This window comes from Anolis carolinensis, chromosome 4 (assembly GCF_035594765.1).
Source record: "Anolis carolinensis isolate JA03-04 chromosome 4, rAnoCar3.1.pri, whole genome shotgun sequence".
Taxonomy (NCBI): domain Eukaryota; kingdom Metazoa; phylum Chordata; class Lepidosauria; order Squamata; family Dactyloidae; genus Anolis; species Anolis carolinensis.
In genome coordinates this window covers 2,013,011-2,031,155 of record NC_085844.1, presented here as the reverse complement: position 1 = coordinate 2,031,155, position 18,145 = coordinate 2,013,011, and the positions used below count along the sequence as shown (strand labels likewise).

General features: G+C 45.0%; 1 protein-coding gene across 2 annotated transcripts in view; it reads right to left on the bottom strand.

Moving 5' to 3' along the window:
* Window positions 1-18,145, bottom strand: part of hsf1 (heat shock transcription factor 1) — a 69,759-nt gene that overhangs the window by 15,831 nt on the left and 35,783 nt on the right. For both annotated transcript variants that reach the window (XM_062979845.1, XM_062979846.1), the window contains exons 5-8: window positions 7,839-7,914; window positions 4,739-4,800; window positions 2,754-2,850; window positions 935-1,080 (exon numbers count right to left, since the gene is read on the bottom strand). In XM_062979845.1, coding sequence (XP_062835915.1) covers window positions 935-1,080; window positions 2,754-2,850; window positions 4,739-4,800; window positions 7,839-7,914 — 381 coding nt within the window. The remainder of the gene's footprint in view (window positions 1-934; window positions 1,081-2,753; window positions 2,851-4,738; window positions 4,801-7,838; window positions 7,915-18,145) is intronic.

The following is an 18,145-nucleotide window of genomic DNA, read 5'->3' as shown; positions in this document are numbered from 1 at the left end:
CCATTTCTAAGCCAAAGAGCCGGCGTTGTCTATAGACACCTCCAAGGTGATGTGGCCATAGGCATGACTGCATGGAGTAATATATAATGCTTATACTGTGTTATGCTAATCATATTATATATTGTGTTGTCGAAGGCTTTCATGGCCGGGATCACACGGTTGTTGTATGTCTTTCGGACTGTGTGGCCATGTTCCAGAAGTATTCTCTCCTGACGTCAGGAGAGAATACTTCTGGAACATAGCCACACAGCCCGAAAGACATACAACAACCCAATATTATCTGGTGAGGCCCTGCTCTCGGTCCCGCCTGCCTCACAAGCGCGGCTGGTGGGGACGAGGGACAGGGCCTTCTCGGTGGTGGCTCCCCGGCTGTGGAACACCCTCCCCAGAGAAATACGGCAAGCCCCAACCCTTTTGAGTTTTAGAAAAGCCCTGAAAACATGGCTATGTGCCCAGGCTTTCGAAGATTAAATGATAAAGACGACCCGGACTGATTTACGGCTACAGCACGAGGATTTTGGACGAATGAATTTTAATCATATGTTTTATATTTTTTTATATTGTTTTAATTGGATTTTAATTGCTGTTTTAATTACGCGTAGGCATCGAATTGTTGCCAATTTTGTACGCCGCCCTGAGTCCCTTCGGGTGAGAAGGGCGGGATATAAATGTTGGAAATAAATAAATAAATAAATAAATAAAATATTATATATTGTATGTACATATAACTTGTAAGCCGCCCTGAGTCCCCTGCGGGGTGAGAAGGGCAGGATATAAATGTGGCTAATAAATAATAAATACATAAGTAAATAGGCTGCTACGTCTTCCTTCCCAAGCCCCAATACCCATTTTGGTGCCTTCCTTGCTTCCATGATCCACAAACCAAGGACCACAACCCTCCAGGTCCAATTGTGCAAACCCTATCGTGCCATACCTTCCGTTGTCGATGCTGCTGCCAGGGGAGGCGGAGGGGCTGGAGGGGCCCAGCTCAGTCACGTCTGAGATGATGGGGCCGGAGTTGGCGGAGGAGGAGTCCGGGGAGTAGAGGTTGGAGGAGCCGCTGTAGGTCGGGGAGGCGGCCTGCCAGGAGGAAGGAGAAAGTGGCCGTGAGGACCTCACACACCCGGAATGAATGAGGAATGAAACCCATCTTCCTACAGCCTGGGCCTCCTGCTTAAGGCCTCTGTGAAGGACCCATCCTCACTTTCTGAGTCCCAGGCAAGACCTACACTGGACAATGATCCTCTTGAATGGATTGCCTTTATGTGAGAGGAAGAAAGAGTGCACGAGTGTGTCTCCATGGGACTACTATTGGTCCTAAGGTAGGCATTTGCAAACTTGGGCCCTCCAGGTGTTTTGGACTTCAACTCCCACAATTCCTAACCGCCGGTAGGCGGTTAGGAATTGTGGGAGTTGAAGTCCAAAACACCTGGAGGGCCCAAGTTTGCAAATGCCTGATCTAGGACCTCTCAAGCCTCTCCTGCTGGGACTTTCTGTGGCTTTACAGCACCTATAATAATAATAATAATAATAATAATAATAATAATAATAATAATAATAATTTTGTATGCCGCCTCCATCTCCCCGGCAGAGGACTCAGGGCGGCTCACACGGGGAACAAGCCCAATATAATCGCATAAAATCATAAAATAACAATTTAGACATCAGACAACACAATTTAAAAACAATTTAAACAGGTCATAGTTAAAATCGGCATAGTTAAAATGTTAAACAATCATCCAAGCATTAAAGGTCCAATTTAAGATAAACATCTGGGCGATAATCAAAACTGATTTAGGGAATGTCTATTACAAATACGACTGTAAGAATTTTTGGTTTACAGATGTTATGTTTAATTGTGTGTTTGTGTTTTAAAAGGGTAAGTATTACAGTTGTTGCATCTCAGCACTCAGAGGCTGGTTGCCATGGAGAAGTAGGCGGAGCCAACTGCCGTTTAGTTGAAGAAGTGTAGAGTTTTAAAAAGAAAGTCAGTCTGTGCTCTGATGAGGCACAGGGAAGATTGATCCTAGGTTGAGGGGATCAGGGAGACTCAATTGTTCATTTTGAGTCGGTTTAAAATAAGTTTGGTGACTTATTTAATGTAGTCTGTGTCCTGGCAAGGAACAGAGAATCTGTGATCGTATATCACAGGGGTGACTGTGGTTTAAAAGCAGCAGAGAAAGAAGTTCTAACAACTTTAAGTAAAAGAAGTGACACTTTAGGAAGTTTAATTCATCTCATTCTAGTACTGTAACTGTTAGTAAAAATACCTCCAATGAGAAACAACATTGTAACCACTAAGCTCTGTGCCTGAATAAACTTGTTATCGTTTTTCCAACATCTAAGCCTCTGTCACATATATTATAAACCAAGTTACGCTACCATCTAAAGTGAATAAGCAGAAGAAAGAAAGAAAAAGTAAAAGATCTCCTCTCTGAGTCTTTGGTGGTTGCATCTTTACAATTGGTGGCAGTCGTTATTAGCTTCTTCACAAAGTGGTGGCAGCGGTGGGATAAAAAGATTCCCCCTGCCTGAAAGAACCTTAGTCGTTCTTAGATCTTTACAACGACATACATCAAATAGATACAAGAGGTAGGGAAGATAAATCTGAACGGGAATCAAACTAACAAGTAAACAGGGCAAGTTTCAATGTAGATATGGACCATGTTATAATGGACTTGTCTACTCAAAAGCACAACAGAACAGCCATGTTTTTAATTTCTTCCCTCTCCCCAAACCATCAAGATACTTACAGAAAAAGGGGACGGGCCGTGGACGTGCTCCAGAGAGTACTGGCGTCCGTATTTGGGCATGGAATGGGCTGAGCTGCTGTCGTTCAACATCAAGGGGCTGGAAGGGAAGGAACAGAGAGTAGTGAGAACCAGGCGGATCGGGAGTCTCCCCAAAGCACTGGGAAAGGGGAATGGATATAGCAAAGTCCAGAATGGTGTATCTACACTGTCTGTTGGTATATCTATCTACACTGTGGAACAGGAATGGGCAAAGTTTGCAGTCTGACACCACTTTAAAGGCCATACACCAATGCTATGGAGTCCAGGGAGTTGCAGTTTGGTGAAATGCCAGCCCTGTTTGGCAAAAAAGGTTAAAGGCCTTTTAAAACTACATCTCTCACGCTTCCACAGCATTGAGTCCCTTTGGGGAGAGAAGGTGGGTCAGAAATAAAGTTTTATATTATTGTTATTTTCAAAATTTAATAAAAATTTAAATTTTTTTAAAGAAATAAAGTTTTATATTATTATTATTACTATCATCATCATCATCATCATATTATTATTATTATTATTATTATTATTATTATTATTATTTTATGACACAGCAAACAAGATAGATATGTTGGATTTCGTATCACAAAATCACAAGTCGAACACTTCCCAAATGTCTAGGACTCTGTCATGTATTTTCGGATGATGCGTGCAGATCCCAGTAGGGTGGCCTTTTGGAGTTGGCAGATCGTGATTTTGTCAATGTCTATTGTTTCCAAATGCTGGCTGAGATCTTTTGGCATGGCACCCAGTGTGCCCATCACCACCGGGACCACCTGCACTGGTTTCTGCCAGAATCTTTGAAGTTCAATCTTGAGGTCCTGATCGCGGCTGACTTTTTCCTGATGTTTTTTGTATTATTATTATCATTATCATTTTGGGCTTGGCCCCATGTGAGCCGCCCCGAGTCCCTTCGGGGAGATGGTGGCGGGATAGAAAAATAAAGTATTATTAAGTATTATTAGGGAGCCTCAGGTGGCACAGTGTATTAAAGCGCTGAGCTGCTGAACTTGCAGACCAAAAGGTCCCAGGTTCAAATCCAGGGAGCGGAATGAGCGCCTGCTGTTAGCCCCAGCTTCTGCCAACCTAGCAGTTCGAAAACATACAAATGTGAGTAGATCAATAGGTACCGCTCCGGCGGGAAGGTAACTGCGCTCCATGCAGTCATGCCGGCCACATGATCTTGGAGGTGTCTATGGACAACGCTGGCTCTTCGGCTTAGAAATTGAGATGAGCACCAACCCCCAGAGTTGGACACAACTAGACTTAACGTCAGGGGAAACCTTTACCTTTACTAAGTATTATTAAGCATTATTACTATTATTATTATTATTATTATTATTATTTTAATTGTTGTATATTCTTGTTTCATAGTATTACTGTTTTATCTTTTATATTGTGAATTGTATTTATGCTATGGTTTTTGCTCTATTGTATTGTTCGGGCCTTGCCCCATGTGATCTGCTCAGAGTCCCTGTGGGGAGATGGTGGCGGGGTATAAATAAGTTATTATTATTATTATTATTGGGCCATGGCAGTTAAAATGGCATCAAACTGCATTTAATTCTACAGTGAAGATGCACCCTATGCCTCGTACGAATCCTTCTCAGCCTCAGACCGAAGGAAAGAAACCAGCCCCATAAAATCTCAGCACAAGAGACTGTATGTTCAATGAAAAAAGAAAACCCAGCTGAATCCATGCTGTGAGGGCAGGGAAGAGAGGGAGAGTCTGCTCAGGGGGATTTGTCAAGGCCGTTTGTGTTTTGGCCACTATAAAAATAAAATGGTTTTCCAGGGACGTTTACAAGTCTCCAGGGCGCACTAGTGTTGTATTTCAATTCCATGGTTTCAGACTTCTCTGGAAGCACTCCTTGCATTTTTCTTTAGAGAAACAAGGCCTTTCCAAGGCCAGGCTCCTCCTGAGATGGACCCAAAGATGCGGATTGTGGACTTACATCTTCCGCTTCACCCCGAGAATACGGTTGGACTGCACCAAGGAAATCAGGAACTGGATGAGCTGTGGATAAGAAAGAAAGAAAGAAAGAAAGAAAGAAAGAGAGAGAGAGATGTCCTGTAAATGTGAATAACAATTCAGACCCAGTGCACATACCTCAAATGTGGGAGTGCTCCACCCTCCCCGCACTTTCGCTGCGCAGTCTGAAGATTGACAAGAATATTTAAAGGCTAAAAAATTATCCCATTATTATTATTATTATTATTATTATTATTATTATTATTATAATATACCGCCCTATCTCCTCAAGGGACTCAGAGCGGTTTCCAACATTAAAACATACAGTCAGTTAAAATACAGCAATTTAAAACATTAGACACAATAACAGATGTGCATAACAAATAATCAAGAAAACACACAATCTACCATTTAAAACCTAATAACAGAACTCCATCAATGAGTCCAAATACAGTGGCTAAGATTTAGCATTGGAATGGCCAACTATAAAGTGCTAATTGTGCCAGGAATTCCAATACTGGGTGGGCAAGGGTGGATAAAAAGCTAAACAAGGGCATAGCTGAAGGGTCTAAAGGCTCTATCTGCTTAAACCACCAGGTCTTCAGCTCTTTATGAAACGAGAGTAAAGTGGAGGCTTGCCTAATAATAATAATAATAATAATAATAATAATAATAATAATAATAATAATAATAAAAAAAAACTTTATTCATACCCCGCCACCATCTCCCCAAGGAGACTTGGGCCGGCTTACATGGGGCAGAGCCCAGACAGCGCAATCAGATAAAAACAACATGCATACAATTCACAATATAACAAGATAAAAACAAAATACAATATAAAACAAAAATATTATAATAGTTGATAATATCAGTCAACCATCAAATACAATTCTGTCGTATACATACGATATTTGACAAGTCCCAACCCTTTTGGGCTTCAGAAGAGCCCTAAAAACATGGCTATGTGCCCAGGCTTTCAAGGAATAAATGACAAAGATGACATGGACTGACTTATGGATATAGCATGAGGTTTTTTTGGACGAACAGATCTGATAATATGTTTTTACATTTATATATTGTAATTTTATATTGTATTTAATAGTCTTAAGTGATTTTATGTATTGTTCGATACCAAGTTTGTGTAGGCATCGAATTGTTGCCATTGTTGTAAGCTGCCCTGAGTCCCTTTGGGTGAGAAGGGCGGGATATAAATGCTGGAAATAAATTAAAATAAATAAATACATAGGTGGGGGAACTGAACCATCTATGCAAGAATACAATGATGAGATAAAATGAATATATAATAAAATAGGGACATTTCAGAGCCGGGGAGCCACCACCGAGAAGGCCCTCTCCCTCGTCCCCACCAACCGTGCCTGAGATGGTGGCGGGAACGAGAGGAGGGCCTCTCCGGAGGATCTTAAAGCTCACGCCGGTTCATAGAGCGAGACGAGATCATGGAGATCCAACAGGTTCAACTCACAGACCGGCAGCCTCCCTCCCTCCCTCTTTTCCCACTGCCTTCAACTTCACCGAGCGTAGTAGCCACTTTGTTGGATATCATCCTGGACAACACAAGTCTCATCTATTAGCTATGTAGTGGATAGGTTAGAATGAGGGAAACCTCTCTCTATATTCCAAGCATGCCTAGATGGGCCTTTGCTGGTTTCTTTCTCCTTTCCTATTTACATCCACTCCCCACATTGTTGATATAGTAATGTGAAGCTCTTTAGGGATGAGGTAACTTCCTCTATTTAGATTGGAATGTTAATTGCCTCAAAAGGCTCGGACCATGCGGTTGGGCATATCTCTTCCTCCTTTGTCTTCTGCATGAGAAGGACACATTTTGCCCACTCTCCTGGGTTGCAGTTAAACGTCAAGAAAACAAAGATCATGGCAACCAGACCGATTGACAACTGGCAAATAGAAGGAGAAAACGTGGAAGCAGTGACAGACTTTATATTTCTAGGTGCAAAGATCATTGCAGATGCAGACTGCAGCCAGGAAGTCAGAAGACGTTTCCTTCTTGGGAGGAGAGCAATGGCCAACCTTGATAAAATAGTGAAGAGCAGAGACATCACACTGGCCACGAAGGTCCACATAGTGAAAGCCATGGTATTCCCCATAGTGACCTATGGATGCGAGGGCTGGACAATAAGGAAGGCTGAGCGAAGGAAGAGAGAGGCTTTTGAACTCTGGTGCTGGAGGAAAATCCTGAGAGTGCCTTGGACCTTGGCAAGAAAGTCCAGCCAGTCCATCCTCCAGGAAATAAGGCCCAGTGGCTGCTCACGGGAGGGAAGGATAGTAGAGGCAAAGATGGAGTATTTTGGCCACATCATGAGGAGACAGGAAAGCTTGGAGAAGATCACGATGCTGGGAAAATGGAAGGAAAAAGGAAGAGAGGCCGACCAAGGGCCAGCTGGATGGACGGTGTCCTTGAAGTGACTGGCTTGACCTTGAAGGAACTGGGGGCGGAGATGGCCGACAGGGAGCTCTGGTCTGGACTGGTCCAGGAGGTCACCAAGAGTCGGAGACGACTGAATGACTGAGCAGCAGCTCCTGGCAAAATGTAGCTATGTAGATTTTTTTTTGTTATTTTCACCTTCTTATCATCCTTAGATGCTAGTTTAGAGAGCAAGTTAGCTCCAAAACCTTTTCTATCCAGAATTGATTTCTTTTACCTCAATAAATGCTTTTGAACTTTAAGGAGACTTTGCAATCCTTTGCCATCCTAAGAAAGAAAGGCTTCTCCAACCTCACCACACGTAAGTTTCTGCTGCTTGTGAAGTGTGCTTCTGCCACTCTGCTATACTTTGAGAAATCACCCCCGAAAGAGGGTTATTTTGAGTCTAACCGCTCACAGATTCTCAACACACTTTCCTTGTTTCTTTGAGAGAACACAGCCCTCACCTCCAGAACAACTTACAGGTTTAGAAAAGAGGGTCTGTTTGCAATGCCAGGCGTATCTCTACTGCCTGCGCCTTTCTCTTGGTAGCTCAGCAGCCCCAGCTCACCCCACAGCTCCTTATGAGCAGAGGCCGCTACAAAAGGAAGACCCCCAACCAGAGGAAAGGGCTACCTACCTTGTTGACCACCTTCTGCTGCTGGGCATGCTTCTGCCGCAAACTGGCCACCTCCCGCCACAGCGCCTCGTTCTCACTGCAAGGAAAGGAAATGGACATTTACCAACTGCACATTTCCAATACTCAGTGGCATATTTTACCATTTGCCAAAGTGCAACATAAGTCAAACTTTCCACGGTCTTTTCTCTCACTGGTCATTCCTGCCAGATGTTAGGAATGGTGGGAGTTGAAATCCAAAACACCTGGAGGGCTGAAGTTTGCCCATAACTGATATAAACCAATATGTTTAAACATGATACAAAGCCCTTGATTCATTCTGACCAAGGTTCAAATTCTTGCAATTGCATCTTAGCTGTCCGACAGCCAAAGAGACGTTGTGTGCCTCTGCACAGGCCGGCTTTTGTGACTTGAAAGGGACCGCAGCGGCCACCGTTTCCAGGGATCGGAAGCCAAGAAAAAGGAGATTGGAACAGAGAGAGCAGAAGGTCACGCTTGCTTCTTGCAGCTGAAAGCGGCGGCACCGAGAAAGAAGAAAGAAGCAGCACAGGATGCCTTCCAAGGCATGGACTCAGGCCAGTGCTCCTCAGGGAACCCTCAGAAGACGGGCGCTGATATGGGACACAGGACTTCATACCTTTTTTGCTCATCCAAGAGCCACTGCGGTGGAGGCATTGCCCCTTCTCTGGGATGCAAAACCAGGGAGGCCGGCAGTGCTTTGGGTCAAGATATCCCTTGGGAGGAAAATCTCATTCCAAAGCCCCATTCCGGGACAGATCCTTGTTTGCTTAGGAAGCCAGCCTCAGCCTGTTTGTTAGAGGGGAGGGAGACTATCCTTTTCAAAACAATTTATAGATAGATGATTATCTGCATATAAAAAGGCGGAGCTGAAACTCTAATGTTGCTTATGCAGGACACAGATTTCCAAAGCCCTCCTGGATGATCATTCGTCCCTGTGTGAGAGCAAAGGTGAAAAGTATTTTTCTTATTATTATCTAGTAAAGGTAAATGTTTCCGCTGATGTTAAGTCCAGTTGTGACCAACTCTGGGGGTTGGTGCTCATCTCCACTTCTAAGCCAAAGAGCCAGCGTTGTCCATAGACACCTCCAAGGTCATGTGGCCACGGGCATGACTGCATGGAGCGCCGTAACCTTCCTGACGGAGCAGTACTTATTGATCTACTCACATTGGCATGTTTTCAAACTGCTAGGTTGGCAGGAGCTGGGGCTACCAGCGGGTGCTCATTCAGCTCCCAGGATTTGAACCTGGGACCTTTTGGTCCGCAAGTTCAGCAGCTCAGCACTTTAACTGACTGTGCCACCATACACATCTATATACAGTACATAAAAATGTAATGTGCGTTTTACTATGGAGTAAACAACAAAACCACTGAACCAAATCACACCAAATTTGGCCACAAAAGACATAGTCATCCAAAATATGTCTTTCAAACATAAAAAACCTAGAAAAATAAAGTCCAAATTAGAGGACCAGGAAAAGCTGTTTTTTCCCCTTGCTGCCAGTTAAAAGGGTAGGCCCCGCCCACTTCGTCTCCTAGCAACCCCCTCAGCCACAATGGCACCCAGGGCCTCTTCACTCAGGCCTATTCCACACTGCCTATAAAATACAGATTATTTGATTTGAACTGGATTATACGGCAGTGTAGACTCAAGGCCCTACCACACACCTATATAACCCAGAATGCCAAGGCACTTAATCCACAGTATCTGCTTTGAACTGGATTATCTTGAGTCCACACTGCCATATAATCCAGTTTAGTGTGGAATTTTTTAGGCAAGGTTTCTCCTTTCATTTCTGGCTTCTGGAGGTGCGTTTCTCCATTTTCAAGCCAAGGAGCCTGTGTTGTCACCTCATGTGTACATTGTGATCCACCCTGAATCCCCTTTGGGGTGAGAAGAAAGGACAGAATATAAATACTGTAAATAAAAATAATATAAATAAATTTGCGGATGGTGAGATTGAGAGACTCTTGCTGCACTTGTGGACTACCCCATCCATTCACCCACAAGACTCTCTTAATGGCAGATTTCACAATCTTAGTCCTATACTTTTGCCACAGTCCAATGCGTGACTTGAAGGCTTTCTGCACCGGGGTTACGGCCAATGGGCTCTGCATTGAGCACTATGGTTGAGCACAGCCGGCATCCCTTCAAGCCTATCAGTCCTTTCCCAGGATGATGATGTTGAGAGGAAGGCATGTGGGGCCTCTTGTGATCCCCAAGGAGCAGGTTTTAAGAGGAACAGGTGGGCAAAGGGCCGGCGTTTATGTCCCTCCCGCACAACATCAACGACCGGCTGGATAAAAACACCCCTCGGAGCTTTCCATAACCCCAGCCACAAAAACCTTTGAAGCCAGGCCTTGCAAACCCTCCACGGCCATTTAACTGCTCCATAAAACAGTATGCAAAACAAAGCAGCTGAGCCTGAGCAGCTTTTAACTCCTCGCAGGCCTTGAAGAATAACCGCAGCCGCCCCTCCCCACCATTCCCAAAATCTCCAGAGCCACTGGGAGAAGGCCTTTGCCTTACTGGGATGCAGAAGGAGCGCATTCCACAAAATGGGGAGGATGGGGCCCACAGACCATAACTATTGGTCTATATAGGACCCCACCAGGATCAAGGGAGCTCTGGAACCAAACAAGATGTCTTTTCATCCTTTATCGCATAGGATCCTAGAGCTGGAAGGGGCACCCAAGGGCTATTTAGTCCACCCCCTTCTGCCAGGCTGTAAGGAATTTTATGAAAGAAGTATCAATGGGGCCCTAATTGGGCAGAAGACACAATTCGAAGACCAAAGCCTGAAAAACTACAAGAAGGTGGTGATGGATTCATGCACTGTAATTAAAAGAACTCTTGATGACCACAGACAAATGATTAACAATTGAACTCTTGGTGGAAAACAACATGTTTACATTACCGAAGACAATGCCTCTTTTAAGTAAGGCAGTATTTACAAGGTTCCCTGCGTTAAAAGAAGGAAGCAAACAATGTTCCTTATTTAAGAAAGAAAACCAATTATCACTAAAGGAAGCAAAGTCAACATATGTGCAGGAACTGATGGGAGTTAGCATGTTTTGGCTGGAAAAACACCTGCCAGTTATTTATTTGTTATTTATTTACAGTATTTATATTCCACCCTTCTCACCCCAAGGGGACTCAGGGTGGATCACAGAACATATACACAGCAAACATTCTATGCCATTAGACATACAGGACAGATAACAGTGAAAGCCATGTTGGCATTTTCCAACTTTGGCATCTTTGGAGGTTGTGCTCGATTCTGGCCACATGACGATGCGCCCTTGATCACAGACTTTTTCCTCCTGTTCTTTGATCGCTGGCATTTTCTAGTATTTCCTTTTTTTAAATGGTGCCGTAAAATAACTCCCTGCTTAAGTGGTGCCTAATTTCTCTACTAACAGCTGTTCTTGAACTGCTTAGGTGAACACTGAGCTGGGCAGAAGGTCGGGTGCTCACCCCGACCTGGGCTCGAACTGCCAACCTTTTGATCTATTGCTGCTGGTGATTAGCCAGCTGTGCTAAAGCCCGGACCTAAGACAATTACAAAGACAATTGGAACATCAGTAAGAAATATTGCTAATATAAGAGACGCTTTACAATCCAAAAATTGTGGCAGGACGGGGGACTCTGGTCCACCCACTTCTCCAAGAGACGGAGGAAGACGGTGTATTTGCAGAATGGCAGATTTGCTGGTAAGGCAATCGGGCCTACATGCGGGTCTCTTTTCCAAGAAAAGGAAGAAGAGATGGTAATATATGCATGATGAATGAATGTATACATGTGTGTGAATGTTGAGAAAATGTAATTCCCCTTTGTTTGTGTTCCCAATGCAGCTATAGAGTTTGTGTGTCTACTTTCTTTCTCTGCATTGCTCAGTGGTATACTCTGTCTCATTGTGAACAAAATAAAAGAACCTTTTAAATGCTTTTTATGTTTTAAAAAGTATTTATGATACAGGAAGACAAAATCCGAGCCCTCCTGACAGATGGCCACCCAGCCTCTGCTTAAAAACCTCCAAGGAGAGAACGTACAACAGATGCCCAAGCAGAAGCTTACCCTCAGGATATTCTTTTTAGCGCAGACATGGAATCTTTTTCTGCAACTGGAACCCATTGCTCCCTTGTGTCCTGAGAAGCAGAAAGCAAGCTACTGCCCTCCACAATAATACCATTCAGGTATTTAAACATGGCTCTCATACCTGAAAGGATGTCACAAGGAAGAGGGAGGAGGCTCCCTTTCTGCTGCCCTGGAGACTGGGACTCAATGGAGCCATGGGTTCAAATTCCAGGAAAAGAGATTCCACTTGAACATTGGGAAGAATTTCCTGAGGATAAGAGCTATTTGGAAGCGAAATATGCTCTCTCAAAGTGTGGAGGATTCTCCTTCCATGTGGGTTTTTTAACCAGAGCCTGGATGGCCATCTGTTAGGGGTGCTTTGCTTATGTTTTTCCTGCATATCAGAGGGTTGGACTGGATGATGGTCAGTATGGTCTCCTCCAACTCTTTGATTCTAGGTCAGCCTTCTCTTCCCCAATATAAACATCCCCAGATTCCTCAGCTGCTCCTCAAAGGGATTCATTGCTTCCAGACCTTCTCTGGACACCTTCCAGCTTGTCAATCCCCTTCTTGGATAGTTTTACCCAGAACTGTATACAAGGTTATTCCAGGTGAGGTCTGGCCAAAGCAGAAGAGAGACTTCCCTTGATCTGGATGCTTTTTGGATCCCCAACATGCTGTTGGGCCAAGGAATCTGGGAGCTGCAGTCCTGCTAAAAGGGAATCCCACACACCTAGCAGGCACTTCGGCATCGAATCTTTGCACAAAGGCAACAGGGAGAGCAGCCCTTTCCTTGAGTGTGGGCTTCCTGGGCCTCAACAGTTCCTTGGCCCCATCCCTGAGACTCAAAAAAACACCCTTGCAAAGCAGTGTAGCCTCCAGATTCCACAATTGCCAAGTTCTGGCTCAAGGCACCGTTTTGGAGCAAGCTGGAAGGGCTTTTTGGAAAGCAAACAGATAGACAGAAGCTGGACCCACTCCTCTGAGCAATTTGCAGAGCGCTCCCAAAGCAGAAGAGAGGTCCAGACCCATCGGCCAAGTGCGTTTTTCCATTCACTTGACACAAAAGATGAATCCAGGCACAGCCTTGCTGTTGGATCTGTGCTGAGACTGGAGTTGGATGGGAACTTCCTTCTCCTGCTGCTAGGTTTAGGGGGAGAAAACAATGGTAACCGTGTGTCGCACCTCAGAATAGTTCACCTTGCTATAGACACCAATCACACACGGGCGATTGTCTTTTGTAGTTTTATTGAGCAAAAGCAAATCAAAGCAGGCAGTAAAAAAGTCAATAGAAATCCAATAGTTCGTAAGCCATAATAATCCACAAGTCTATTAGCCACAACAGTAAACGATAGATCCCAAAGAACAAGGAACAAGGTTTCAAAGATCCAGGAACAGAAATCTTCTCTAGGCATGAAGCAGAAACATCCACATAGATGAAGCGAGAATTTGCTTTGACAAAAATCTATTCCCCAACACACACTTTTAAAAGCACCCTAGAAAGGCATTTGTCTTTCCTGTGGAGGCCTCTCGCTTACTCGCCAGTCTCACAATCCTACGAGGGTGAACTCCTTTCCATAACAGCCGGCCTGCCCTAGATAATTCAAGGTCTTCATTGTCTAGCACCTGAACGGGGGCTTGAGACGTCTCCTGCTCATTAATTCCCATGGGAATGTCATGCTGGCTGTTATCTATGGTCTGTGCGGTCAACAGTTCATTCTGCTCAAGCTGCAGTTCTCGAGCCTCTGAATCAGCCTGTATGATTCCCATGCCATCCTCCTGAAATTCATCCTGCATCCCCTCATCTAGCTCTTATATCTGAAACCCAGAATCCCCTTCTTCATCCTCACTCTGGCTATGCTGTGGCTGAGTCACAACACTGTGGGTGGCTCAGTTAGAATAGTAGAATCACCCAGTCCAGGCATGGGGCAGTTTGGGCATGCCAGGTGTTTTGGACTTCAACTCCCACCATTCCTAACAGCCTACAGGCTGTTAGGAATGGTGGGAGTTGAAGTCCAAAACACCTGGAGGGCCAAAGTTTGTCCATGCCTGATTTAGGCCTTGCAGGAAAAGGACAATTAAAGAAACCCTGACAGATGGCCATCCAGATTCTGTTTAAAAGCCTTCAAGCAAGGAGCCTCCACTACACTCCGATAGTTTTGGAATAGCCTGTCCTGTTTTGTCTTTCAATAACAGCCTTAAAACACTGTGTTAAGTAAATGAAAACTGCTTTACTTCAGCAAAACATAAAGTACTGCACACTCAGTGGAATAATGCAAAAGGAAGCAAGGGAGTCTTAGGGCAAGCACAGTCTCTGATAAACTCCCAAATCAAATAGCAGTCTTACTTCAGATGAAGAAACAGCAATAAATCCAGATGCAGACTCGAAGCAGACACAAGGGGAGCGAAGGCATTAGAGTCAGTTTGTTACCAGCAAGAGCTGGCTGCACCTGCTTCTGCTTTATAGCCCCGAGTCTCCTCACAGCTGCTAGGGCAGTTCCTAATTACTCAGCTGCATTTCTGGCAGCTAATCTAGTTGAACGACATCTCTGCTTTGTTTCCTTTCGCCTCTCCTGAAATGTGGGTACTTGCAACATTTCCTCCTCAGATTCAAACTCACCCTTAGATTCATGATTTTCCTGCTCCCCTTCCTCTTCTGAAGAAGAGGAATCCCTAACATAGCCTCCCTGAGCTTTTCGGATGAACAGTCACTGCTGCCAGACCAAGCAATTCAGTACGGTATTCACCCAGGACCACTGCCAAGCCCTCGACCGCCTCCTTTGTGCCACCGAAAGATCAAAGGAAGCCAACCGAGGAGGACAGATAGGAGGGTGGACGGGGCTCAGAGAGGGGCTTGTTTCCCTGCACCTGTGCGTCGCTTTATCACGGCCTTATCAAAGGCCGCCCAGGAGCCAGGCAGCTGCTCTAATAATGCGGCCGCTGGCAGATTGCTGGGAAGGAATCCAGGATAGGGAAGGCAAGGCAAGGCAATGACAGGAGCTTGGCTGGGCAGCCTGTGCCCAAATCAAAGAGGAATCAAATTTGGTGTGATTTGGTTCAGTGGTTTTGTTGTTTACTCAGTCCTACAAATGTACATATATATATATATATATATATATATATATAAAAGCTGTGCCCGGCCACACGTTGCTGTGGCGTTGTCTGGTGGTGTTGGTGAGAAATTATTGAGGTAGTGGTGGTATTGAATGTCTGTTGTATGGTTGTCTTTATGTTTAGTATGCATTTGGTTGTTTGTGTACTGTGAAAGTGGTGAGGGTAGAGGGGGTCTATGTCTCTGTGTAGTATTGTATAGTATTTATACGTTGTCCGTGTGTTGTGAATGCTTGGATTGTGTCCTGCTGCATAGTAGAAAGGGTTGGGCTGGGTTGTCACCTTGCCGTGGTGAGGGGGCTTGCGTGTTCCGATGAACCTATGGGCACAACCACTGGAGTGATGCACTCCCAGGAGTGGCCGCAGGGGGTTGGGCTGGATGGCCCTTAGGGGTCTCTCCAAACTCTTGTGCCTGTCCCCTGGGCTGAGTAGGTTTCTAGGAAACCAAGTGGGTGGAACTTAGCCTTGTAACTGGCAGCAATTGGATAAAAACAATTATTCCTCTCCCTCTAATTAGGACTTTATTTTTCTTTTCTTTTTGTTGTATCAACCTAGAGCCGTGGATGATGGGTTGTGCTGTCAAATTTTGAGGTTAGGGGGCCTGTAGTTTTGTGGTTTTGTCCACTGCCCTGATGCCATCACTCTTTTATATATATAGATAGATGAGATGTGGCCAGAGCATGCAGATCACAAAGCCCTTGCTTTCTTGGCAGTCTCTCAGGACACCGCTACCAGCGAAGGACACATCTCCGTCCCCTCCTCTCTCAGCCATAAGCAAAGGCTCTACAAGCCCTTAACCTTGTCGCCAATAAAACCAGCTCAAGCAGTGAATCAGCTCACAGCACAGCTGCACAAGAGGCAGGCAGACAGGGAGAGGATTTACACACCAAACGCCTTGCTTGGAGCCCGTCAAAGCCACGCTGCTGAGACCAAGCTGACGGTTGACTCCAGGCCAGAAGGGTCCCCAGCGACACCAAGAGCACACGGCGGAAGGAAGGGCTGGCCAGAACAGCTGGAGCCCAGGCAGCGGCCATAACATAGCACATCACAACAGCCTCATTTTGAGGTCATAAAAGCCTAGCCCTAGGCTCTGCTTCATGCAGGAGAAGCCAGGCAGACCGAAGTCATAGGTGTCGGGGAGATCCTTGGCGCAAGGTGGAGGGAAGCTGGTCCTTTGCACAGGATGCGGGATCAGCCTGGGCTTCTCAGCCATTTTCACACTTACAAGCTTAAGGGATGTTGTCAAGAAGGGGTCTTTGCAAAGTTCCCTCCAGATGCTAGAAAAGGGAGCAAAGGAGGAGGAGAAGAGAAGGCAAGGCTAGAAAGGAGCTGTTGTGACTCAGCCTTTGTGTGACTCTGATGAGGATTCTGGGATGCAGTTTCCGGATGATGGGATTCAGGTTCAGGATGAGTTTCAAGATGACTCTGATGGGAATTATGGGATTCAGGTGCAGAGTGTTCCTGCTATGGGAGATGAGGAGCAGGGAGGCTTTCCCATGGGAAGAAATGATGTTGTCAATGATGATGGTTTTCAGGTGCAAGAAGTAGAAAAGGAGAGAGGTTCCCAGCCTCAGTTTGATGACACTAACGAGCCCTGTGGCCTTGAAAGCGAAAGCAATGAGGCTGCTTCTCTGGATCGGGCTAGTTGTCTGGAATTTCGGGGTTGCGCAGAAGTCTCAGAATAGCAAATAAGAGAGGTCAAAGGGCAAAGAAATGCCTTCATGTTATGCTATTAAAACAGATTGCCTAGAGGAAAATCTTTGTCAAAGCAATTTCCTTGTTTGAATCAAGAACCAAGTCTGCTCTCCTGTATTATCTTGTATCCTGGATGTATTCTCGTTTCTGAGACTTTGGTTTCGTTTTAAGGACCTTGTTTCATGCCTAATGTTTCCATGGATTTATTATACAGCCTTGTTTTTGTAACTATTTTTTGGAACTGAACTTTTACCTTTTATGAACTATCTTCTCCCTATTTCCTAATAAACCACAAAAGACTACGATCTGTGTGCAGCCTGGTGTCTTTAGCAAGGTGAAGCTAACCTGAGGTGCGACAGGAGCATGGAAGCAATGTGGCTTTACTCACAGGACAAGGCAGGAAGGATCCAAGAGGCTGGAAGCGTGGAAACCCTCTTGTCATCTCTCTGATTGTGTTGTCGGAGGTTTTCATGTCTGAAATCACTGGGTTGCTGTGAGTTTTCCAGGCTGTCTGGCCATGTTCCAGAAGCATTCTCTCCTGACATTTCGCCCACATCTATGGCAGGCATCCTCAGAGGTTGTGAGGTCTGCTGGAAACTAGGCAAGTGGGGTTTATATATCTGTGGAATGTTCAGGGTGGGAGAAAAAACTATCTGTTTGAGACAGGTGTGAATGTTTCAATTGACCATCTTGATTAGCACTGAACAGCCTTTAAGCTTCAAGGTCTGCCCGCTTATGGCTTAGGAGAATCCATTGTTGGGAGGTGTTAAACAGTAAATAAAGAACACCTCTCAGAAAACAGAAGAATTCCAGACATGAATCAATCAGGGCCAGCTAACACCTCCCAACAAAGGATTCCCCCAGGCAGTAAGCAACCAGATCTTGAAGCTGAAAGGCTATTCAATGCTAATCAAGGTGGGCAATTGCACCATTCACACCTTTCTCCAACAGACAAGAGTTCTTTCTCCCACCCTGTACCTTCCACAGATATATAAACCCCACTTGACTAATTTTCAACAGACCTCGCAACCTCTAAGGATGTCTGTCATAGATGTGGGTGAAATGTCAGGAGAGAATGCTTCTGGAGACATGGCCATAGAGCCCAGAAAACTCAGTTACCCATCTCTCTGATTCCTTTAATTAATTAATTAATTAATTAATTATGTCTTTCGGGCTGTGTGGCCATGTTCCAGAAGCATTCTCTCCTGACGTTTCGCCCACATCTATGGCAGGCATCCTCAGAGGTTGTGAGGTACCTCACAACCTCTGAGGATGCCTGCCATAGATGTGGGCGAAACGTCAGGAGAGAATGCTTCTGGAACATGGCCACACAGCCCGAAAGACATACAACAACCCTGTGATCCCGGCCATGAAAGCCTTCGACAACAAATTAATTACTTATTTACA